Source organism: Xyrauchen texanus, chromosome 28, assembly GCF_025860055.1.
Source record: "Xyrauchen texanus isolate HMW12.3.18 chromosome 28, RBS_HiC_50CHRs, whole genome shotgun sequence".
Lineage (NCBI taxonomy): Eukaryota > Metazoa > Chordata > Actinopteri > Cypriniformes > Catostomidae > Xyrauchen > Xyrauchen texanus.
The window spans coordinates 26,771,726-26,797,907 of record NC_068303.1 but is presented as its reverse complement, the minus strand read 5'-3'; the positions used below and the strand labels follow the sequence as shown (position 1 = coordinate 26,797,907).

General features: G+C 38.9%; 1 protein-coding gene across 1 annotated transcript in view; it reads left to right on the top strand.

The window, feature by feature from the left end:
- cdh2 (cadherin 2, type 1, N-cadherin (neuronal)) overlaps nt 1–25,957 on the top strand; it is a 61,788-nt gene extending 35,831 nt beyond the window's left edge. The window contains exons 4-16 of the mRNA XM_052095294.1: nt 5,931–6,071; nt 7,100–7,255; nt 8,262–8,406; nt 9,603–9,775; nt 10,141–10,278; nt 10,359–10,544; nt 13,552–13,805; nt 14,187–14,329; nt 17,496–17,729; nt 18,099–18,332; nt 19,600–19,739; nt 21,463–21,627; nt 24,000–25,957. Coding sequence (XP_051951254.1) covers nt 5,931–6,071; nt 7,100–7,255; nt 8,262–8,406; nt 9,603–9,775; nt 10,141–10,278; nt 10,359–10,544; nt 13,552–13,805; nt 14,187–14,329; nt 17,496–17,729; nt 18,099–18,332; nt 19,600–19,739; nt 21,463–21,627; nt 24,000–24,206 — 2,316 coding nt within the window. The 3' untranslated portion in view covers nt 24,207–25,957. The remainder of the gene's footprint in view (nt 1–5,930; nt 6,072–7,099; nt 7,256–8,261; nt 8,407–9,602; nt 9,776–10,140; nt 10,279–10,358; nt 10,545–13,551; nt 13,806–14,186; nt 14,330–17,495; nt 17,730–18,098; nt 18,333–19,599; nt 19,740–21,462; nt 21,628–23,999) is intronic.
- Nucleotides 25,958–26,182: the final 225 nt, after the last annotated feature.

Sequence of the window (26,182 nt, the reverse complement as noted above, 5' to 3'; positions counted from 1 at the left end):
TTTCTTGCCCACTTGCACCTCCAAACAGAATTGCAAAAATACACATGGTTTTCGAACAGCTTTACCAAATACTCCTCCTGTCTCCCATTGATCAAACAGATACATGCCCCATACTCACGCCATTGGTTGAGTCAATGTTGCTGTGTCAGGCTGGATGGAACACTCAAGCAAACAGAACAATGTTTTTATAGCACTAGAAAGATACAGTATTCAACATTTCGAGGAAATCAACCTGAGGATGGCTCACTTAAACACTTTTGCTATAGTTCATGTGATACACGACTAGTCGACACACACGCGACTAATCGACTAGAGGCAGAATCAAAGAGTCTGTGCAACCCCTACCCTGCACACTCACTCATTAGTAGAAAACTCCTTCAACGTGACTGCAAAATCACACTAATTATAACCATGTCAGATCGCTAACAGCTCACACCATTTCCAAACAAGCCTCATGCTGCAATTACAATCAAACAGCCATTGTGTGAATGTGAGCTCACAAAAATCTCATCCTAGGCCCTTTGTGACAAAGCCAAAGCACTAATAAAACTATATTAGAAAATTAGTAGAGCACTAACATGTTGATAGTTGGTCTGTAATTAATGTTTAACAATGCTAAAGAGACATTAAGGCAGGAGGATAGATTAGACAGAGGAGATCTGGACGTTCAGCTTGGGAACACTAACCATATGTCTCATAGCCCTGCCTTCTGCTCTGAGACAAGGAGAATTTACTCTTTATTACTGACACACACATACTGCAGCCAAGGGTAAGGCGGACAAGAGAAGGGGAGTGGAGAGGAGTCGGTGGGGTAGAGAGTGGATAAGGAGTATATAAAGAGTGCGATGGTCGAGGAGGAAAATGAGGAGAAGGTGAAGGGTGGGTTTGGATAGGGAGAGACAACAAGAGAGAGATGAGGGCAGGGTTCAACATTAAGGATGGTCAGTGTGAGAGAGCTTTTGGCCAGTTGATGGAATTGCGTTGTTGCTAAATCTTATGTTTATTGATCTTGTACACAAAATGTGTTTTTATGTTTTGAAAACATATGCATTTGGTAAAACTGGAAATATCAGGCAACTTCAAAACTGTGATTTCCAGGTGTGGAAAAATCATGGAAATTAATAAATATGAAGAAATTTCTATTGTGAATATAACTTTTTATGAACTAAACAACTGGTCAGAGCATCTCTGAAAGGGCAAGTGGTCCGAGGAGGGGCAAACCACAAACCAGCGACAGGGTGTTGGGCCCCAAGGCTCATCGATCCACGAGGGCAACGAAGACTATTCCATCTGGTTTGAACTGATAGAAGGTCTACTGTGTCACAAGTCACAGAAAATTTTAAATATGGTTATGGGAGGAATGTGTCACAACTCAGTGCAACGCACCCTGCTGCCTTTGGGGCTGCGTAGCCACAGACCGGTCAGAGTGCCCATGATGACCCCTGTCCACCATCAAAAGCATCTACAATGGGAACGCGAGTGTCGGAACTGGATCTTGGAGCAGTGGAAGAATATATGGATATTTTTCTTTTTGCGTTGCTTTGAGAAGAAGCTCAGTGAGTATTGACGCTGACTACCACCCCTGGAGTTGCGAGTTCGAATCCAGTGCATGCTTGCTGATTGACTCCAGCCAGGTCTCCTCAGCAAAAATTCTCCAAATTGGCCCAGTTGCTAGGGAGGGAAGAGTAACATGGGGTAACCTCCTCGTTGTCGCGATTAGGGGTTCTCGCTCTCAACGGGGCACACGTTGTGTTTGAATCGCGGAGAGTAGCATGAGCCTCCCATGCTGTGAGTCTCCGCAGTGTCATGCACAACGAGCCACGTGATAAGATGTGCGGATTGTCGGCCTCAGAAGCAGAGGCAACTGGGACTTGTCCTCCGCCACCCAGATTGAGGTGAGTAACCGCAACACCATGAGGACCTACTAAGTAGTGGGAATTGGGCATTCCAAATAGGCAGAAAAGGGGATAAAAAGATAATAATAATAAGAGCAGCAACAATAATAGTAATAATAATAAAAAGAAAAAGAAGAAAATTGGTGCACATCAACAGAATGAAATGTGGCATTTATTTTTTTTATTTTTTAAGTTAAAAAAAAGTTTTCATTCTAAGTATTTAAATCACTGACTGGATTACTAAAAATGTCACATTGCTACATGGCTTTATATATAACACAATTTAATTGATTTTTCAGAATAAATAACTATTTTGTGAAATATATCGTTATCGTGATATTAAATTACTCATATTATGATGTAGGATTTTGTTCATATCGCCCACCGCTATGTGCCATCTACCTAAACATCATTGCAGACCAGGTAACCCCTTAATGGCAATGGTATTCCCTGATGACAGTGGCCTCTTTCAGCAGGATAAAGCACCCTGCCACACTGCACATATTGTGGGATGGTTTGAGGAACATTATGAAGAGTTCAAATTGTTGCCCTGGCCTTCAAATTCCCTAGATTTGAATCCGATTGAGCATCTGTGGGATGTGCTGAACCAACAAGTCAGATTCATGGTGGCTCCACCTCGCAACTTACAGGACTTGAAGGATCTGCTGCTAATGTATTGGTGACAGATACCACAGGACACCTTCAGGGGTGTTGTAGAGTCCATGCCTCTGTGGGTCGGCGCTGTTTTAGTGGCACATGGAGGACCAACATCATATTTCATTTATGCATTTGGCAGACCCTTTTATCCAAAGCAACTTACAGAGCCCTTATTACAGGGACAATCCCCCTGGAGCAACCTGGAGTCAAGTGCCTTGCTCAAGGACACAATGGTGGTGGCTGTGGGGCTCGAACCAGCGTCCTTCTGATTACCAGTTATGTGCTTTAGACCACTACACCACCACCACTGTTTTGGCTCATCAGTGTAAGCGTATCATTTACCTTTAGTTTACAGCATTCCATTTTGCTGTTGAATTCATCAATCAGTCCAAGGTTTAGTCTGACACGTCAATGTACACCTGCATCAGATGGATGCTTTTGGAGCATCTCGGTTGCTTTGCATAATAAACATACCATTTTTAGTTAGCTCCCTGTTTGCTCCTAACCATTTTTAACTCTCCCTGTCTCAACTCCCGCTCAGATTGGGTCTCTTCCGCGACTGGTTGAAGCGGCTCTGACCGCACACAGAATGACAGTTTTGGAGTTTGTGTTTATTTACATGGCATGCTCCCATATTATTTGAAGCTTAAATAAGGATGAAATAAAGATATATCGCCATGCTGTGATCTGTGTTTCTATCAAACACTAGAGCTGCAGCGCTCCTCTAGCAGGAAACCGATGTTTTGAATGGGGTTGCAAAATATGTTTGTCAAGAAGGTAAAGTTATCTAGCTGATTGAGATTGAGATTTTTTCTTTTTTTTTTTTTCAAAATTGTGAGAATGTTGGAAACTTTCTATGGTAATTAACATGAATATATGGGAATTAATGGATAATCAATGGGAATAAACTGGAAATTTGCTAAATTGCAGGTTAGCCTATAGCAGGGAACTTAAATGTAGTTGATAAAAAAACATCTTGCAGCATAATCTTGGTTAAAACAACCAGATTTAATGCAAATTCAGTTGAATTTCTACCCTGCACATTCCTCAATCACACGCATGCAGCACACTACTTACTGCAGGCTAATTACTACAGCAGGACTATTGAAGCCACACTACTACATTTGATCACTAGGTCTACATCCAGTCAAGTAATTTTTAATGATATTACTAGGGTAAATATATTTAATCTATGGTATTAAAATTTAATTAGCAAATACTAAATCAAAATGTGTTTATACAATAGCTAGCTAACCAGTAAATCAGATATCTAAATGTAAGCTAGCTAACACCATTTCATTGACAATTGAGAAAGAGGCTAGCTATCATGGTGCTATCTAGCTCAACTGTGATGCTGTTTCTTCTGCGTTCTGCTAGCCAGTTTTCTGTTATCATACAAGAACTTAGGTTATAGTTTGATTTAGCATGCTGATTGAGGCATTTTCATCTGTTCATCTAGCCTATTTCTATTTTTTTGTCCAGCATCAATTGTAAAATGTTTACCATTCCAGAATATTCCAATTGTTTAGCTAATTATTTATATATCTGTGCATGGCATTGCATTAGTGTTTTTTACAAGCTTTTTTTAATCTACAGACTAAGTGTGCCACGTGCGCCATCTGATGTGTGGATACATTTCACCTCAGCTAATGTAGAAGGAAAGGCTACATACATTTGCAAATACTGTGCAAAGACCTATGTTAAGAATGCCACAAAGATGCAGCAGCATGTAGCCAAGTGCCCAATTTTTTTTCCAATATTTCCAAAATTCCCCAGCTTAATTTCCCTTGGAAAGTTTCCGGAAATTTACCGAAATGTTTTCGTCCCTTGGCAACCCTAATTGTGATAGTCTTAGAATGGGCTAAAAATTACAAATCAGTAATGTATTATCCTGTACATTATTTGTAAAGAAAAGTGTAATATATATATATATATAAATATTTTTTTCTGGCATATTTAAAATTATGTGAGAAATAATCAAAGAAAGAGATGTTTCTGATTCTGTTCTGTCGATTGTAGTGTTGTAGTTGAGCTTGTTTGGAGAGCTGGTGCAGCTGCAAGGAGCTTTAACGGTGATGAGTTGGCTCATCACCTGTGTCATAGCAGAGAGAGAGAGAGAAAATGAGGGAACCTGCAAACTCCCCCCCGCCCCCCAAATCACAGAGCTTCTGCCGAATCCTGTGTCGCTGCCATTACCATCAATATTTCACCACAACAGAGAAGATAGGTCAAGAGGGAGGGAGGTTTAACTCATATCAAATGAAAGGAAATAATGAGACATCTTACAAGCAAACACAGTTAGAGATTGTGTATGCACATAAAGGATTCTGTCTTCGTATTGGCACTTTCGGTCAGGGAATGAACTCTTAATGTGCACACAGTGAGATTTATTGTTCAGTTTTCTGCATAACACTAAGAGTAGGGCAGCTTTCTGGTCAAACACTTTTCTGTCTGGTTCTGAATGAAAGGGCTGAAGGAGCAAAAAAAATACTGCAAATTGTACACACACATTCACTGTGTGGGTTTTTCTACTGTGGGATTTAACGCTGGTGCAGCAGTGATATTTATGACCCCATTAAAAGGATAAAATGTAATTTGTAATTATTTGAGGCCGGGGCAGATGCGCTGTATGTGTATTGCAGTGTATGTGTGTCTGTGTGTGTGTGTGTGTGTGTGTGTGTGTGTGTGTATGTGTGTCTGTGTGTGTCTGTGTGTGTCTGTGTGTGTGTGTGTGTGTGTGTGTGTGTGTGTGTGTGTGTGTGTGTGTGTGTGTGTATGTATGTATGTGTGTGTGTGTGTGTTGGTGTTGGTTAGAGGTCTGCACGGGCCATAAAATGAAGCCCGACCCTACCCGGCCCAAATGATACCATCAGATTATGAGCCTGAACCCGACCCCTCTTTACAGCCTGAACTTGTTCAGAACGTTGAATCTTTGTGACACGTGCGCTCAAAACAATCTAGATGCAGTGCAGACAATGAAACAGAGCACAGGTTCCTTGACATGCGTTTTTGAGAATTTTAAGTCCTTTTTAACTTGACACAGTGTTTAAACAGTGCCGCAACAGTCAAAGACATTCATCCAGCATGTGTTTACATGAGAAAACTGAACAGACGCGTGCAAAAACACGTTCGGTGTGAACAGCCCCTTACTCATCCATTTGCACGTGCCTTTGAGAGAGAGCATGTGCGCATAACCAGTTCTTTAGGCCTGTTTATTTTTTCATTAATTACATACACAAAGTCCTACTTGAAAAACTGGCCCGAACCCGGCCCGAAACCCATCGGGTCGGGTTGTAGACCTGTAGTGTTGTTATTATCTCATATTTATTGACCAAGTGGGTGTTTGTAAAAGTAACTGTTTTTTGTTTTTTTTGCCAGGTGCCAGAGATATGGTTTCCACGACACAGTGTGGTTGTCAAAGGTGATGGCAGTGTGAATCGTGTTAAAAGAGACTGGGTCATTCCCCCTGTAAATGTGCTAGAGAACTCAAGAAAACAATTCCCTGAAGAGCTCGTCAAAGTGAGTGTTTATTCACAGAATTGTGTATATATATATATATATATATATATATATATATATATATATATAGTATACAGTGTGTGTGTGTGTGTGTGTGTGTGTGTGTGTGTATATATATGGTATACAGTATGTGTGTGTGTGTGTGTGTGTGTATATATATATATATATATATATATATATGATATACAGTGTGTGTGTGTGTGTGTGTGTGTGTGTGTGTATGTATGTATATATATATATATATATATATATATATATATATATATATATCATTATGTACCAAACCCATATGATTTTCCATATTTTTTTTTTTTTTTCAGAAAACTGCGAATGGAGATGTTAGGCAGAATGTTAGCATCAGTCACCATTCACTTCATTGCATCTTTTATGCATACAATGAAAGTCAGTGGTGACTAAGGCTAACGTTCAGTCTAACATCTCTGTTTGTGTTTTATGGAAGAAAGAAAGTCATAAAGGTTTTGGACAACAAAAGGACATTTTAAGCACAATGTTGTCCTCAGTCAATTTTTTCCATACAATGAAAGTGAATGGTGACTGAGGCTAACATTTAGCATACAGTTTCTTTCTGTGTCCCTTTGAAGAAAAAAAAGTAATGTGGTTTGGGAACAACAAAAGATGTTAGGCAGAATTTAGCCTCAGTCACCATTTACTATCATTGCATCTATTTTCCATACAATGAAATTAATGGTGACTGAGGCTAACATTCAGTGTAAAATCTCTTTCTGTGTTACATTGAAGAAAAAAGTAAAACTGTTTGAAAACAACAAAAAGGAGATGTTTGAGGCACGCATGAAGTCTTAACATCTCCGTTTGAGTTCCACAGAGGAAATAATGTCATATGGGTTAGGAATAACACAAAAGTGAATAAATGATGAATGAATTTTAATTTTGGGGTGAAAGATCCCTTTAAATAAAAAGAAATGTAATACATTCATTCAATTATTGTTTAGGGTAAGAGTAATTCAGTTTTACATTTAATCAGCAAAATTTGCTCTTGTGTATTTCAGATCCAGTCCGATAAGGATAAGAGTAACACACTACGCTACAGTGTGACCGGGCCAGGCGCCGACCAAAACCCCACCGGTCTGTTTATCATCGACCCTATTTCAGGAATCCTGTCTGTCACCAAACCACTTGACAGAGAACATATCCCCAACTTCCATGTAAGTGTGTTTGTGTTTGTGTGTGTGTGTGTGTGTGTGTCTCCACATCCCTGGTCTTTAAATTCCATCTAGTATAGGGAGAAACGCTCTCAAACTCCCAATAAATTACGTATGTCAGGGTTACCATGGCAGCCGGTCGGAGAATTTGACCTCTGACATCCCTCTAATCCACTGTACTGTGAAGAGGATAGCAGGCAAAATTAAAGTTCCAGGAGCTTATCCTAGCTCTAAAACACACACACACACACACACACATTCATTTGTTGTGCCTGTAGGGGGGGCATTCCCTAAATCTGGCTTTTCCTAAGTACGAACAATCCACAATCTCCCCTGAAAGTAGTTCCAGCCTTTTCCTCTGTTGTTTTAATATCAATTATTTACAACTGGACCTGAAAAGCTCTTAACCTCCCCCAGCTTCCATCTAATCCACATTCTAATTCAAATATCTATGTAGAGATTGCATGAATATTTAATGATTCACCTCCTAATGGTGCTAAAAGTGCAACATCAGGCCTGTGTCAGAGATAAAGGGGCGATTTTTGCCCCATGGAAATTGTTTTTCAGGGGCATTTTTACCTTAATGAGTATATATGTTCCTAACCATATAAAATATATGTTAGATCATACTTATTCAATGAAAATAAATTCTCAATCTGAACAATTAGAAACAATTAGTATTTCCTACAAATTCCCTACATTATTACAAATAAGAAAGAGCTAAATTCAATTTGCTCCACATATTCCATTTTGGGACATTTTGGCAATTTCTGACCCTGCTGCAGACCTAGAAGCCTATTATCTGCTCCAGCACACAAACTGCAAGCAGGTCAACTCGAGCAGCTGCTATGCCCAAACAACCGTCATAAATGAGTGTTGTGGTTGTTGTTGTTTAGATAGCTGCCCAGATGTAAAATTGGGCGTTTGTTTTTACAGCTTTTGTTGTCATGAAGTGTTTTCGGGGGTTTATGCAAATAGTACCTGTATAAGTGTGTGTTTGTGTTTTCAGCTACGTGCTCATGCCGTGGACATCAACGGGAACCAGATGGAGAACCCCATTGACATCATCATCAATGTCATCGACATGAACGACAACAGGCCAGAGTTCACACACCAGATCTGGAACGGGACAGTGGATGAGGGTGCCAAACCAGGTACACATGCACGTTTTTTAACGCAGGGTTCCCAGAGTTAAGGAAAACCTGGGAAATAAGGGAATTTTAAAAATATGTTTTCCAGGCTTAGAAAAATCATAGAAATTAAATAAAATCTTAAAAGTCATATAATTTTTATAATGTTTTATAGTTGCTCTGTTCTAATAAAAAAATTGTAATTGCACAATATTGTTCTTCTGTAGAGTAGAACATACTCCAGTTACTTACAGTGCAATTATTACAGGGACAATCCCCCCGGAACAAACTGGAGTTAAGTGCCTTGCTCAAGGGCACAATGGTGGTGGCCGTGGGGTTCGAACCAACGACCTTCTGATTAACAGCCCAGATTAACAGCCCTGTGCTTTAGCCACTATGCCACCACCACTCCTGGTGGCATAGTGGTGGCATAGTATGACTTGGTGGCATAGTATGACTTTTTTATTCTATTGAACACAAAGTGAAGAATATGTTAGTGAATGTTGACCAGAAATGTAAAGTTCCAAAACACATATAAAGGCAGAATAAAAGTAATCCACATGACTCCAGTGGTTAAATCCATATCTTCAGAAGCCATATGATAAGTGTGGGTGAGAAACAGAGGTAAGTCCTTTTTTTACAATAAATATCCACTTTCAATTTCGCATTCTTCTTTTGTTTTCGGCAATTTGCATTATCTGTGCATATTGCCACCTACTGGGTGGGGAGGAGAATTTAGGGGAATAAAGGACTTAAATATTGATCTGTTTCTCACCCACACCTATTATATCGCTTCTTAAGATATGTATTTAAACACTGGAGTTGAATGGATAGCTTTTATGCTGCATTTGTATGCTTTTTTAGCCTTCAAAATTCTGGCCGCCATTCACTTGCATTGTATGGACCTACAGAGCTGAGATATTCTTCTTAAAATCTTTGTTTGTGATCAGCAGAAGAAAGAGGGTCATACACATCTGGTATGACATGAGGGTGTGTATATTATGAAATAAATTACATTTTTGGGTGAACTACCAAATCGGTGTGAATGATTCATTAGCAAAAAAAATAATAATAATAATTCTGTATCCAGTTATTACAAATTACTGGAAAAGTCATGGAAATGTATTGGTCAAAAGGTGTGGGAACCCTGTTGTTAAGAGTTTGTAACACTCCTTGACCAATGAAATTACAGTTTGTTGACATTTATTGCTTTGCTTTAGGTACATTTGTGATGACAGTGACCTCCCAGGATAAGGATGACCCAAACACAGCCAATGGAATGCTCAGATACAAGATCCTCTCCCAGACCCCAGAGAGCCCCTCCTCCAACATGTTTACTATCAACAACAAGACTGGCAAAATCATCACTGTAGCTGCAGGCCTGGACCGAGAGGTATGAAGAAGTGTGTGTGAGTTTAAAACCAACAATATACAAAAATACTGGATGCGTTCACACAGCAGCAGAAGAAAACGGTTGTCAGGTCTTTTTTAGGTTAGTACTAAAAACGGTTACATTATGAACAAGAGTGACGACTGCATTCTTTAGCCGAAGTGACTCAACTGTATTTTGAGAGTGTGTTCGACTAGCCTGTGCTGTTTGAATGGAATTGCAGTGGACAACTAGTTGTCTGTCACATCATACAGTATAATGCGACTGACTGTGTGAACTGTGAGGCTAATGTAAAAACTGTGTTTCACTCTTTGGTGATCCGTCCTATGTTTTCAAACCTAACTTGTTTTGTTTTCTGTGCTGAGCAGAAGGTGCCTCAGTACACCCTGATCATCCAGGCCACCGATATGGAGGGAAACCCCATGTATGGTCTGTCCAACACCGCCACTGCTGTCATACGCCTGCTGGATGTCAATGACAATGCTCCAGAGTTCACCCGAGAGACTGTGAGTGACACACACAGACACTTAAACACGAGTTTTGCAAAAGCCATCTTTGCTGAAAATCGATCTCTCTCTCACTGTAGTTTCACGGTGATGTCCCAGAGAACCGTGTGAATGCAATAGTGGCAAATCTCACCGTGACAGACAAAGACGAACCAGGAACTCCTTCCTGGAATGCCGTTTACCGGATAATATCTGGGGATCCAACCGGACGCTTCTCCGTCCCTACTGACCCAGTTACCAATGAAGGCCTTGTTACCGTGGTCAAGGTAATGCATGTACACTGCAGTACATAGAGTACATTTTGTGGCCCCAAGAAGTGTTTGGACACTTAAGCTAAACTTAAAAATGAATGAAAATCATTGCATTAGATAACTACAAATATAACCAAGTGGCATTTATTTTCTAGAAAGATAGCACAAGCACACATTTTCAACCAAAACCTTTCTCAAAAATAAATTTCTTGGGTTTTAACTCTTTAAGCTCTGAAGGTGTTTTAAAGATTTCCTGTTTCAGTGGCATGCCCAGAATTAAATTAAAGACTTATAACTCTAGGGTCAGTTGTTTGGTATTGTTTTAAAGAAAACTTTTCACATTTTTTAACGATATATATTAAAACTTTTACAATCATATCACCTGTAACTGAGTAAAAAAAATAGTAATCAAACGTTATAGCATTATAAAAATTCCAAAACTGACTCCAAGTGTCCAAAAGCCTCTCCAAACAAATAAAACATAATAATTGTACATAAGAGCTAATTACACATGCATATACAACAATGACTAAATAAATGCTCTCTCTCCTCAAAGCATTAATCTCATTAAATTCCATTCTGTGTCATTTGAGCCATGAAGGAGTTCTCTGCTCATATTTGGATGACTTCCACCTCTGGTTGCTGCGATCTGAATCCTAATACTATTGGTTTAGCATTCCATGACGCTGGACAACATATTACAACATTTCCAATAAAGTCATCTGATCCAGGAAAGCTAATGTGTTTTTACCCAGATAGCACATTATGTGCTGTGTGCACATTGTGCTTTGTGTGGATTGTCTAATGATCTATGCATACGATTGCATTGTGTGTGACGAAAATGCGTCTTATAAGCAACACCTGTTTACATGTAATATTTATGTCAAAGACATGAACTTACTGTAGCTATTACTTGCTATATTTTTGTTTGAGTAAAACAAATATGCTGGTTTTATTCTACTCTTTGAGAGTTTTCTAGTAGGGATGGGAATGAGTACTTAACGACTCGGATACTTGGACGTGACAGCAATGATCGATTATGAGAACGATGCTCGATAGTGATCACGCATGATGTGACTTTTCACTTTATTCGAAATCAAGGGACAGTTAGCTGACAACTAAACACAAATGTGTCAAAGAGGGAGCTTATTTTTAATTTTGAGATTGATTATGTTGTGACTTTGAGGGGGTACATTGATTATCAGAGTCTTCTCATGGCAAACAAACAGGTACAATGCCATCGTTACAATAATCAAAACAAAGAGAGTGTAATTAACCCTGTTTTGAACACCTGTCTCTGTAAATCGTTTGCTAAACACCCTTTATTATCATTTAATGTAAGAACTTTGACTAGTTATTGGATATTATTTAATAAAAGTTAATGATTGTCACTGACTAAACCTCCCTGCCCTGCGTGACGTAACACACACCTGCATCTCGACTAAATTAATGAAGATTTCCACTCGAGTTTCCAAGTTAGATATCCGATATAAATTGTCATTCCATTGCACTTTCCTCAGTTGAAAGGTGGAAATTCAGACTATCCAAGTTGAATGGAATGCTTCATGAATCACAATAATAGAAATCCAGTGCATAGCGGCTTTCCTCACAAGAGCGAACATTTGGACACACACTTACACACCAGGTGCATGTGGCAGTGTACAGCAGGTGAGTGTTTCAAACAGATAGACAGAGCGCAGTTAAATGGAACACAATGCAGCATCTTCAAAACTGAACTTCAACTCAACACGCTGTGGCAGGGCGGGGCCGGGTCGTGATCCTACACACCCGGTCCCGTATTAGGCTAATTATGGTACCGGTGTGTAGGATCACGACCCGGCCCCACCCTCCGCCCTGCCACACACGCATATTAAAACACAATGGTCTCTTATGGCATCTCCTGTTATTTGAAAATATACTGTTCATACAATCACAAAAAAAACTGGTGCGCACTTACTAATATTACTACAGTAACCTGAAAGAAGAATACACAGATGCGCGTTTGCACATTCTTTCAGTGTTGGGCAGTGAATTTTCGCATAATGACAAAATATGTCATTATATGGCATTAACCATAGACGTTTGTCATACATGTTATTATATATACAGTTATGAACCTGTAATTGCCCTGTAATGGCGAGTACTAAAGTAATTAGTCAGAGTATTCGAGTAGACAAAATTACCAAAATGCTAATTTTTACTCTCCAGCGACATATGACAAATGGCTATTTGATGAGTTTGATGTTTTTACAGATTACAATAATACTTACAGTGCACATTTTTTTATTAATTATCAAAATGAAACACTTCTCATTTGTCTGCCAATTTAAAAGCACTTGTTCAGTTTTGGTCATAATGCCTGTAGTAATGCCTGTACCAAGACTGTAGTTATTAATAATTTGATAAAAAAAAAATCCCCGGTGGCCCAATCCAACTTAAAGGGTTAAATGAAACAGGAATAGATATACTGTTGTTAATCAAGACAAAAGGTATTATGACACTTTTTGGTTGTCATACTTTTTGGATATTGCCAGGAAACTTGAGTGAACTGACTTCATACATCCATTAAACATCACCTTGAAACCATGTGGTTTAATGTAAATACAAATATGGTTCAGAAAATGTATGTTAGTTCAGAGAAAAGCTCTAGCATAATTTGTTTCCAGATGCCACTTTATTTTTTTATCCATAGAATGAAATCCATAATTTTTTAAGTGTGACTTAAAAGTGTCCAAATAATTTTTGAGGCCACTGTATCTGATATTATTGGGGTGTGTTGCTATTTGCAAGAAGCTCTAAATCCCATACGCATTGGTTTAAATACAGAACAAAATATTGTCTCCATGGAAACAGCTTCCACCTATACAGTTAATGGTTTATATTTCTCTTTATTGGGAATGAGTCTGTATATAATTGCAACAAAATACATTTATTTTGTATTTGAATTCTTTCCCCTAACAGATTACAAAGTTACATTAACTTGACTGTTTGTGTGTGTGTGTGTGTGTGTCCTTGTGTACAGCCAATAGATTTTGAGATGAATCGATCATTCATGCTGACTGTCGTTGCTGAAAATGAGGTGCCGCTGGTGAGCGGGATCCATCGCACCCGCCAGTCTACTGCCACTGTGTCCATACGTGTTATCGATGTGAATGAAAGCCCAAACTTTGACCCCAACCCCAAACAGATCAAACTGGAGGAGGGTCTACCTCAGTGGTCAATGCTAACGACTTTTATAGCACATGATCCAGACAGATACATGCAGCAAAGTATTAGGTATAAAAGCAAGCACACATGTACACACAGGGCCCAGCCTTTCATTTAAAGAAATCACTTTCTATTCAGAATTAATAGGGGACATTTACAACCCATTTATGGTAACCTAGCAGCAAAAATTGGAAATCGTCATGGTTATGTTTTAAGGGTCTGAGAGAATTTTCATGTAAAACTAATTAATGTTTTGTGGTGCAAGAAACATTGACGAACATTTGAAATGTATTTCAAGGAGTAAAAAACTATGTAAAAAAAAAATGCTACAAAATTGCATAATACTGCCCCTTTAATTCATTGTTATTGTGTGTCATTACATTTTTCCACTTTAATGGTTCTTGTGTGAAAACGTTAATTCAAACAACCTCTTTTTTGTGTGTTTTACAGGTACTCTAAGCTGTTTGACCCCGCCAACTGGCTCGAGATTGACCCTAACAATGGACGCATTTCAACTATTGCTGTTTTGGACCGCGAGTCTCCCTACGTCAAAAATAACCTCTACAACGCCACATTCATGGCCTCCGACAATGGTAGGTAGATTTTGGCGTGTTTTTTTGTGTAAATAAGTGTATGTATGCAGAAGCTGTGGCTCAGTTAATGTTCATTACAGGTTCAGTGTGGATGAGTGATTCCATTGATGTGACCTCCACGGAAGAATTACAACCGCACAAATGCAGAGATATACACACACTCACACGTTCATGTTAAAAGCACAAACAACATATGCAAACTCATTCTGAAAGCCTATGCGCTAACTTTTTCTTAGGAATTGGTTGTGATGGCTGACTAGTCATCCAGCAAATTGATTAGTGTGGTCAACTAATTTATATGTATTTACTGTATATAACAGTAGATGTTATATACAGTAAATACAAAAGTTGCATCACATCTTGCTCTGTTGTTTGAGCCTTCCGTCATTGAAACAGTTAAAGGTCGGGCAAGGAGGAGGCGGGAACCGGCTGAACAATCAACATAAACATTTAATGCATAAATGAACTTAAAACAACATAAAGACACAGACACACATGCAACGCGGCAGAGTGCATTTCTCTTTCTTGAACCGATGCTCCAGCTGCCCCTTATCTCGCTCACCCGCTGATCAGCTGATTCAGCGCCGGCCGTGCTCCATCTCGGCCCGGCCGTGCACTCCTCCTCATCACAGTCATGTCTTGAGACGGCGTGTTAAAGGTGCTTTAAGCGATTTTTTTCATGGGAATGTGTGCAAACAATTTTACTACTCCCCTGAAAGATATTAATGAAATAAGTGTCCTGAGATATCTCACCAGTCTCTGTGACAGCTCTAGACTCTGTAAACAGCAATGTGTCCGCGAGCCTCAGACAATGACGCTTTCTGCCTGTCAATCATTTTGCATGTTCTCAGAGTATTGTAGTTGCAGCGAATTATTGAGGCTTACTGCCATTTTTATGCCAAGTTACTCATAACAGTTGTCAGTTGAGGGCGCTATTTTGCTGCTGTTGTTTTTGACAAACATTTCTGCTCATGTCAGTCTCAATAAAGCTCATTTGGGATCTTTGGAGTGTGGGGTTTTGGGGAAAAGGGGGCGTGGCTAATCCAATGGCTCAACTTTAGGAAATTCTACAGCGGCTAAATCTCTTACAGAACCTTTAAGATAAAAATAGGCCAACTTTTAAAAATGTGTCTCGTTCTGTTCCATTCTGATGACTCCATCTAGCTGTGTTTTTGAACTTAAGAAACTTTATCTTGGTTGTTCTCTAAAGCTGTCTCTCTCTCCCTCGAACACACACATATGCACATGTACTAGCCGCTGTGTGAATGAGTCTACTGAAGTCTGCTAGGCCCTATTCTGCAGCCATGTTTAACATTCACCCTGCATTGGAGCTGTGAAACAAACCCCCTCCCACACACGCTGTAAATTTGAAAACTTGGCCCTAGAAACACTCAGTTAAGCTGAATCTTAGTGTGTTAGTAGCAGTGTGGTGCTGATTAGCTCCCTTACCTACTAAGAGGACTTTTCGCATTTAGTCCAGTGCACACAACTGATTCAGTAAATTAAAGAATAGTTAGTTGAACTTGATTAAGTTGCTCTCAGGGCTGTAGAATGCCAGCATGATATTTATGTATTTGTTCTGAAATAGCAAAACGTTTTTTTTTGTTGCTGTTGCCATTTTTTTTTTTTTATCAGAGGAATTATTATTTCAAGCAAACAGCCATTATTGCAAGGTAGTCATTTTCAAAATGTTACAAGAAAAGTAACAAGCATAATTTTCAATGACTAATTTTTTATTAAAAGAACACAAGAATAATATTAAATCATGTAGCACACATACATTACCCAGACATCTATTAGATGTGTGTTTTTACATCTGGAAGAAATATATTTTAGGTTGTTGATCTGCAATACGTCTATAACATGTTTCTTCTTGGATGTCAAAAAAAACATTCTGCAGATGTCTTTGAGACGATTATGATTTAGAATGTTTTTAAATCGGATATTTTTAAGATGTTTAACCGATGGTAATTTGAATGCACTGCTTTCCAGATGAAACGCTCTTAAACTGACATCTCGGAGACATACGTGTTCTATCTGGGTATGCACCAAAATAACATTCAAAGTAACAAAGAGCTGTATTAACCTGAATATGTTTTTTACTAAAACATTTTAATTTATAAAAAAATGCCATGCAGAGTCCTTTGTGGAATTTTTAAGAGATAACACAAATTAATCGTTGAATCATAGGTTTTGATCGATTCATTAGAATGGACAGTTTGAACTAATTAATGGAAATAAACATAACTATAACACTGTTTTGTTTAAATCTGAAACACTTTTAAAACTTATCTTCATCTTAAAGCTGCCTCCAAATGCTTTGTGAAAATAATGAGTGGGAAATTTGCAGCATGTTTGTCAGAACTCTAGATTTTTTTGTAAGGGTTAGGCATTGCACAATTTGTCTAGTGTGACGCCGTTTGGAAAATCACCTTGGAAACATATTGTGAAAATTGTATATATCGTCCAATTCTAAAAGAAACTAAGCACTTTTCTTACAGATTCAGTGTTGATGTTTTAGTCTGTGATGGTTACCAAAGCTCCTGTTTGTATATAGTTAATGAATCTGCATTAGGACAGGTTGACTGAGATATGATTGGATGTGTAAAAATATGTTATCATGTACAGAAACCCAAATGATTGGAACTTAAAGTTGTCAACTGCTGTAGTTCTGCTGTATTTTCAATTTGCATGTATATCTGAGGTTCAGACGTCACGCCCACCTCACAGTCATGATACATATTGCAAATAAAAATACAGTTTGATTGGCTAGCTGGTTTACAATTGCCAGGAATCTGGGTACACAAGTTTTATCATTCTACTGGAAAACAAATTTCTGTTTAAAAGTTATCAGGCTGTTACAATTGAGAGCTTGAAATAAAAACAAGTTGCATATTTTGCCAGGTTCTTGCCATCAAATGTTGGAAAGACATTCAGAGTGTTGTTTGTGGCAAATATTAGTATATCAATTAGATATCCTTGCTCACACATCTCTAATGTGATGTGTTCTCAGAGTTAGGTCCGATTGCTGATTTACCACGAAAATAACTTTACATGGACGTATTGCTTGCCAGTCAGATGGCTCCGTCCTGTCTAAGACCTTATGCTGATGTGAGACAATGATTATATTGACTTTTCCTCTGTCTCTTTGTTTGTCTCTCAAAAGGTGTCCCTCCTGCGAGCGGGACAGGAACTCTGCAGATCTACCTGCTGGACATAAACGATAATGCTCCTCGTGTCTACCCTCAGGAAACAGAAGTGTGTGAGCGGCCCGAGCCCAATGCCATCAATATCACAGCAGTAGATGGAGACCTTAACCCCAACGCTGGGCCTTACGCCTTCGAATTGCCCAACCGACCTTCCGATATCCGCAGGAACTGGACATTAACTCGAATCAGTGGTACACTACACACCAACACAGACTTTGTTATTTACCAGGATTTAAGCTGAAGTGTGTCATATTTCGCTATGAAAACACAGCTTTGTCCTGACCAGCCCAAAACAGCAACATTGGCTCAACCAGTGCTGTGAGTTCAGGACTGGACTTTCTGTTTCTCCAACCAATAGCAGACAGAGGAAACCTGTTTGAAAGCAATCATTATTTTGCAATTCCATTTGGTGACACTTGTGGCACAGAAATTACACACTTCAGCTTAAACAAATATCACATTTAGCAAATCTGCATTTCAACATGTTTTTCTGTTCTGTTGTCTCTTGCCAGATTTTCTTTGACCCTTGTGTTCTTGCTATATTTGTGGTTGGCTTGTAGGCGATCATGCTCAGTTGAGTCTGAAGATCAGTTATCTGGAGAGTGGGATATACGTGTTGCCCATCAGCATCACAGACTCAGGCAACCTGCCCATGTCCAACACCACCTTCCTGCGCATCAAAGTGTGCCAGTGCGATCACCATGGTGACTGCGTAGACATGGAACGCATAATGGCTGCCGGGCTGGGCACCGGAGCCATCATCGCCATACTCATCTGCATCATAATTTTACTGGGTAAGAAACACACGTTTATGTTAAGCTATCTACATGTGTATATACCAGACACTTCCATATACAAAAGCTTGAAAGACTATTTTCTCAGATTCCATCATAACCTACAATAAAAGAGGGTTTTTGGTGCATACTAGGGCCAAGATCAACATGCTAGCATTAGCATTATAAATAATGTAAAATTACAAATTACACATTATCTACTACATGTATCTTAATTTCAATTATCTTAATGTTGTTACAACTTAAACAACTTTGTTTACTTATCTCATGTGGATTCCGTTCATATAATGAGGCAGACAGCTTGAAATTTGTGCAAATTGTGGCGCCTTCGGACATAACCATTGCACAACAGATAATGTACATTAGAGTTCTGACAAACTTGCCGCAAATTTCTTTCTCATTATTTTCACATGCAAATGAGCTTGCAATTTGTGTTTGAAAAAAATGTCTGTCAGAAGTTCAAGCTCTTCACTGGTAGTGATGAACCTGCAGCAAACCTTTGGCGACAATGAAGAGTTTGCCGCAAAATTAATTTGCATGTGCAAGTTTGCCATGTTGCTTTGTCTGTTGTGTGCGTCTCACTGTTGAGAAGCTAGTTAGCTGACTTCTTCAATGCGCTATGCCACAAAAGGTCAACCAGAAAACATATACGTCACTATTTGAGCTGACATACTTTCTTAAGCTATTCGATTACGCATAGTGTTGTATGATGTATACATGGACAGACAGACGAAGACTGTAGCTCGACAATGCAAAAACCAGCAGTAGCTCAATTGTAACTGCCCATAACTGTCAGGAATTTGGGAACAGGACTCAGTCATAGACAGGATCAGGACAAACAGAAGAAATCTTTATTTCAAAAATAAAAGATCCAAACATTTTATTAATATTTTTTTCCACATCAAGACATCCCTGAATATCTACAGAGGAAGGTTTTATTTGATTTAACTCACTTTGGTAACAATATGTATACACATATGCACACACTATATTGATATTGCTTCTTCCAGGCAGTGCAGCTCTTATCCATTGGTAAGATTTCTGGTAGTCATATGTTATGTGTGCTTTGACATTTAAAGGGGAAGTGCATAATTTCTGCACCTCTGTCTTTGGTTGAGTCAGTGTTTTTAATTCTTGATCAGACAAACACATTGCAATTCCAAATGGTACCGCTAGTGCCAGCATTAACTGTGTGATCTCAAGTCATTTGCTCGTTTTATATTGATCTCTCTCTCTCTCTCTCTGTGTGTGTGTTCTCTCTCTGCAGTGCTGGTGTTGATGTTTGTGATGTGGATGAAGAGACGGGATAAAGAGAGACAGGCCAAGCAACTGCTGATCGATCCAGAGGATGATGTGCGAGACAACATTCTCAAATATGATGAGGAAGGTGGCGGAGAGGAGGACCAGGTAGAACACACTTCCTCTCTTTGTTGATGTCAGCCTGATTGACTAGCTTCATGATCTAAACAATTAGCTTGTTTAAAAAGAGAGAGAGAGAGAGGCATGTTAAGACCCCATGAAATTTAAAATAAGAATTGTGTGGCTTTCAGTTTATTTGTGTTTGCTTTAAGGGTCATCTATACATTTATAGTTCATCTTTATCTATAAACATTGTACTTTTATGAATAGTTCCAATAAAGCTTGCTATAAACATAATCTGCCCATTTGATACTATTATTAAAAAAGGCCTCTGGAAAAAAGCAGAAGCATTTATTTACAGCATGTCCATTAATTTTATGGCATGTAAACATACTTGTATCAGAGATTTATACCTTTAAAAATGTGTCAATTAAAAAAAAAATGTTTTAACATGATTATATTTAAATTATTACAATAAATTATGACTAACCACTTTTCTATGAGACAAAAGTATAAAGTAAATATCTTCATGATTATATTTCAGTGTTTGTTTTGTCAGAAAACTGTGCGATTAATTAGTCTAAATTTCTCAATCGATTCACAAGCCTATTTACTTTATACATTTTCCAAATTAGGACATTCCCATATGTCCCCAAAGGGAGGTTTTGTCAGATTTGTCTCTAAACTGTAGCTATTGCCACTTTTTCACTGCACGTTACGGTTCGACTCGCCTCAACTCTACTCTCTTTATTTTTCTGAGCCTACATTTCCACTGCAGTTTAGTGCTGCATCAACGTGGGTGGGATTATATGCTGATCGTCATAGTTGCGCCGCCTCTGCTGCAGTGACAGCATCTTAAACACAACACAAACTGACCAAAACAATAACACGACCGCTAGCTGTTAGCTACTAGCTCATTGTGTTGCATAAAGCAGTTGTTGCATGCTGATTTTACACAAGTGTAACAGTTAAATTGGTCTGGTTGTTTTAGAAGCAGGTCAACTAAATAAAGTGAAGCTTTCAAGCAGAGTATAGAGTTAACGTAACAAAATGTACCACCCTCCATCGTGGCTGCGTCCAGGGCACTCTCCCTCCCATTGCTCACCGGTTTAGATTGCGTCCATTTGGTCGAACCACTTCCGCTTTTCCTTGATGGTTCTGTAGTCACTTAAGTTTTTATTTTTACTTTTCCCAACATTGTTGTTAGGTCCGGTGGTAGCCATGTGCGGCCAACAGCTAACTCACTTCAGCTGAGAGACTTTATCATTTTGTTCATCGCTAACGAGTGGACCGCCTGCACCTCGTTTATTGACCACGGCATGGTTTTACGCATAGTCATTTCTTTTCGAATTTCGAAAGTCGCGTGCACAAATGTTACTGCTATTGCTTTTACTAACTTTAAAACTAGCGGGTTGATTTCAGGTGTCAGATATACAGTGACACTGGTAGTGACGATTCTCCCTGACCCAATCAGGTACCAGATACTATCCACAGTGGAATACCCCCCAAAAAAGAAGCAAAGTCGAGTTGAATCGAGTTGTACCGTGCAGTGGAAAAGCCCCATAAGTAAAGCTCATATTTTCGCAGTAACACAATGTACTGCAGCATGTTTCTATTTGAAATATTATTCACATAAATCGAAGTATAATACAAATAAAGTACTACGGTCAACAATAACATTCCATCCTCTCCATGCAGATTTTTCTAGATATCCACAATTTTTTTTAGCAGACCGCTAACCCTGTTTGTGTTGCTATCTGTGTTTCTGTAGGACTACGATCTGAGTCAGCTGCAGCAGCCCGATACTCTGGAGCCAGACATGATTAAGCCTGTCGGGATCCGCCGTCTGGATGAGCGGCCCATGCACTCGGAGCCTAACTATCCCATCCGCTCGGCCGCGCCCCACCCAGGAGACATAGGAGAGTTCATCCACGAGGTACGACATGTCTGTGTGTTCTCTCTACAGAAGTCTCGCCATATGAAATGGCTTGATGGCACCAATGATAAGACTTAATGGTGATTGATTAGCTAATTGGACCAAGGGCCTTTTAGTTTAGTTGATCATTAACCAGGCTTAGGGATTCAATATCTCGCGCTACAGTCTGTGGACACGCGTGCACACACACACTCAAAGGCACACATGCAGACCTGTCAGGCTTTAAGCAGTGCAACTCTGCTCAAAGAACTGTGAGATTAGCAAGAAACTGCTTAAGTAAGGTAATAAATTAAACATTATGTCTAAATGTAAGCAGCCTTACTTAAAAGACAGACAGGCTTTGTAGAAGGCAGCGTTTGCCAATCTGTCCAACTGAAATGTATTTGATAGAGAAAAACAGCAGTTAGGACTTTTTTTGTTGTCTCTAGAACATTGCATTGCAATGTGAGCAAAGTGCATCACTTGTAAATTATGTGTAGCAATAATGGCTTCTATTTAATTAAAATGGAAAGTTACATTTTGTTCAAAGTCATTTTGTGCCTGTAGAAAGATTTGTTTAGACAAGCAAATTTCATATTCCATGTGCAGATTATGGCAACTGAACATCTATACAATGTTTAGTCTATGTCAGTGTTCTGTCTGGACACAGTTATGCCAAGAATAGAACTTTATTTGTACAATATGGCTGTTTCAAAACCTAGGGAGCCTCCTACCTAGACTGTATTTTTTAACATCTGAGACAAGTTCAAACATTCGATTAAAACATTGGCTATTGTAGGTTCATTTGAACATTTGAAGGTGATGCCCAAATTGCTGTCTAGGACCCTGTCCACACTAATACGTTTTCATTTGAAAACAAACCTTTTTACTAAGTTTTTGTCCAGCGAAAATGTTGCTTTTCGTAAGCACTGTCCAAGTTGATAAATCTGAAAACGGCATCTGTAGCATGATCAGGGAAAATGGAGATTTCTCAAAATGATGATGTATTTGTTGTCATGTGATGCAGTCATGTGATCCATTCAACCCAAAACAATCAAGATGGCAGCCCATGTTGTAGCTGTGTTGTTGTGCCTGTTATTCACTTTGATAGCGTTGTTAAATATAAACGTTACTTTGTACAACTTTCACATTGCATTCTTTCAAAGGCGATGGGAAGTTTCCTCAGAATTTGTCTGGCAATAGAACACAGGGAAAATCGCATTTCAGACTGTACATGGAACGGCAATTTTTCACATTGCACAGTAGGGGGATTTAAGAGTTTTCAGACATTTCAATCTGGACGAGAAACTTTTGGAAACTTAAAAATGGCAATGCGGGCAGAGAGCGTTTCGGAAAAAAATAAATGCAGTTTTCAGATGTATCCAAATGAATGTGGATGAAGCCTAGGTCACCAGCGAATGGTGTTAGTGTTCCATTGATGCCCAACTTTTCAAAAATGCTGTCTAGGTAGGCAACAAATCAAAAGATATCGCATGTCTATAATGCCCATACATTTATTTAAAAAATTGTAATGCTATGATGCCAAAAATGCTGTCTAGGTAGGCAGCTTACTAGGTTTTGAAACAGCCATTGTCAATGGTGTTTTATTTGTAGAATGTTGGTACCAGTATTGCATTTTCTATCTCTCTCACACACTTTTTCCTTTATTGGTATCAGTTCTTTTCATTTGTACCATGACCCTTTCTTCCTTCCTTCTTCTCACTTTAAGTTTTTGCTGCACTATGTTAACCCTCATCTAGTGCATTGACCGACTGATGTTTTGTGTTGTTTTTTTAATTTTTTGATCTTTCTCAGACTGTGCTGTTTCCAGAACCACTTATAAATAAACGCTTTAGCCTGCATTTGTTTGCATGACGATCCCAGTCCTTCTCTGCTTGCCTCTCCTCCCTTCTCCCCTCCTCCTCTTTTGTCCTTTCCTTTTGTCCTCCCCATCCCCCTCTTCTGATACATAGCACTTTAACAGAAATATTCGATGCTTGAGGTGTTATAAAACATTTATTGATTTAAAGGGATAGGTCACCCAAAATAAAAATTCTGTCATCATTTAACCTCATGTTGTTCCAAACCTCTATGACTTTCTTTTTCTCTAGTGTGACTCAAAAGGAGATGTTCGGCAGAATGTTAGTGCCTCAGTCATTAATCATATTTTTCATAAAATGAAAGTGAATGGTGACTGAGAGCAACGTTCAACATAACATTGTTTGTGTTCCACAGGAAAAAAGAAAGTTATACAGGTTTGGAACAACATACGGTTGACTGCATTTTTGGGTGACCTACACCTTTAATTCAACATTGTGGTTAATAGTGCTATATTTGCAGTAAGGAAATGACTCAATATTAAAACCACATCCACTGTCGTGTTTCTCCCTCAGGGTCTAAAGGCAGCTGACACAGATCCCACGGCCCCTCCGTACGACTCCCTGCTGGTCTTTGACTATGAGGGCAGTGGCTCCACGGCTGGGTCCCTCAGCTCCCTTCACTCCTCCAGCAGTGGAGGTGATCAGGACTATGACTACCTCAACGACTGGGGCCCCCGCTTCCGCAAACTCGCCGATATGTACGGAGGCAACGACGACTAGCTACGCCATCACCGCAGGACCACAGCAGGTAAGATATTGGAGGAAGAAAATTAAAAGAAAAAACATCAAAAAAACAGTGTGGCACTTTTTTTTTATTGCGGGACGTGGACAGTGTGCTGAATCAAAACAATGAAGAAACCAATATACCCTAGAGAGATTGTGAGCGAAGACTGAGAAATGAAAAGAAGGTGGAAGGAAGATCACCATGGCAACAAAACCAGGTCTCTCCGAGGCCCTCTGTTACAGATGGATGGGGTCTAATGAAGGAAATGTGACTAGTTTGTTTCAGTCCAGGATTTTTTTGCCTAAGTTTGATGGATCATCAGTGCAAAATTTATGAAGGAACGCTTAAAGAACGTTTAAACGAATGCTAAGTTACACTTGAATCTCACAGTACAGAAGCACTGGGATATTACGTGCCTTTTTGTACATTTTTGTTGTTACATTTTTCTTTCTTATTTTGGTCTTTGTTCATTTGATCTGACAATGTTGTTTTTCTGTTCAATGGCTTTGATGGCTCAGAGTTTTGGAGTGTTTTTGTCGTGAGCCTGTTTATAATGTTTATGCTTCTACGCGCTTTTGTTTGCGTTTCTCACCATCACGCTGTTCACGTCACGTATCAAATAAAGACTTTGGAAGATTGCCAATGGTTAGACAGAGAGAACAGCTTTGTACAGTTTGTTAGAAAATAGTTTTCAGTTTTTGTTGGGTTTTCTTTTTTTTTTTATAAACATAAATTTTCCACCAAAACGTTAACTTATGCAGCTGGTTGCGAAATGAGAAATGAGTATTATTATTTGGTAGCAGAACTCTTTGTTTTGTTCTTTTTTTTTTTTTTTTTTTTTTTTAAGTGATTTGGTATTTTGCAAATGAAAACATGTCATAAGCCTTAGTCATCCTGGTATTTTTCATGCCTGGTATTCTTTTCTTTTTTACTCCACTGTAAATGAAATGGTGTGTACATAGTTTTTTGTTTAGTTTTTTCTCTTTTGATGTAGTCTATGAAGAAGAAATGGGCGTGAAGAACTTGTATATGTATAATTTGGACTACAGACATAAGGATTTTTGCATGTTCTTATCTTTTCCGTATAAAACAGTCTTTCTGAAATTTATTTACACACAAATAAAGGAATGCCCACCTCTTAAAAGACAAAGAGACCAAAGTGAATAAGTGAGACGGTAGTTTGGTCCAGATACACGTTACTTTCATCCCTCTCTTTTTTATTAGTTACATTCTTTTTGCCATTTGGCTCAGTTTAATGACCTTCCATCTCTCATTTGATTGCTTGACATCTATTGTCAAAGATTCCATCTTGTCCTTCCACATCCTTCTTTGTTCATCTCTTCTTCGTTCATCATTTCCATTGTCTTCTCCCCTGGGCCACTCTCATGGATCAAAGAGGTCGAGTGACGTTCAAGGCTCTGCGGCCATTTTTCTAAATGCACCCTTTGGGATCTTCATGTTTGGACTAAAATGTAGTAGTGGACTGAAGCCCTCGTCATAACTGTCTCTGCCTGGTAGAGATCTGTGCTAATGTTTGTGTGTGTGTATTGCACAGAGGGCCTGTGGAATGCCAATTAAAAGTGCATAATGGAAGCAAGAAGCCAGTCCACTCATGAGGCCGACAGCCACAGGATGATCAACAGCTTTTTAATAAACGATGGCTGTCCAGAGTTATGTGGGCACTGTTTGCAATTACTTGTTGATATTATGACCCATTGCAGCCCAAATGACCAATAAAACTCTAATTTTGGAATTGCTTATGTGTTGTTTTTCTTCAATACATTTATATGTTATTTTTACAATAGTTCCTGTCATCTAATCTTGCTTGGCGACACACAACACTTGATTGCACTTTAGCTTAGATTGGAACTATTGTCATTGGCAGAGCAAAAATAGAGAAAATAACTGACCATATATTGTATAAAATACAAGTAACTCAATATTAAATGGTTAGTTTACAGTAAAATATTGT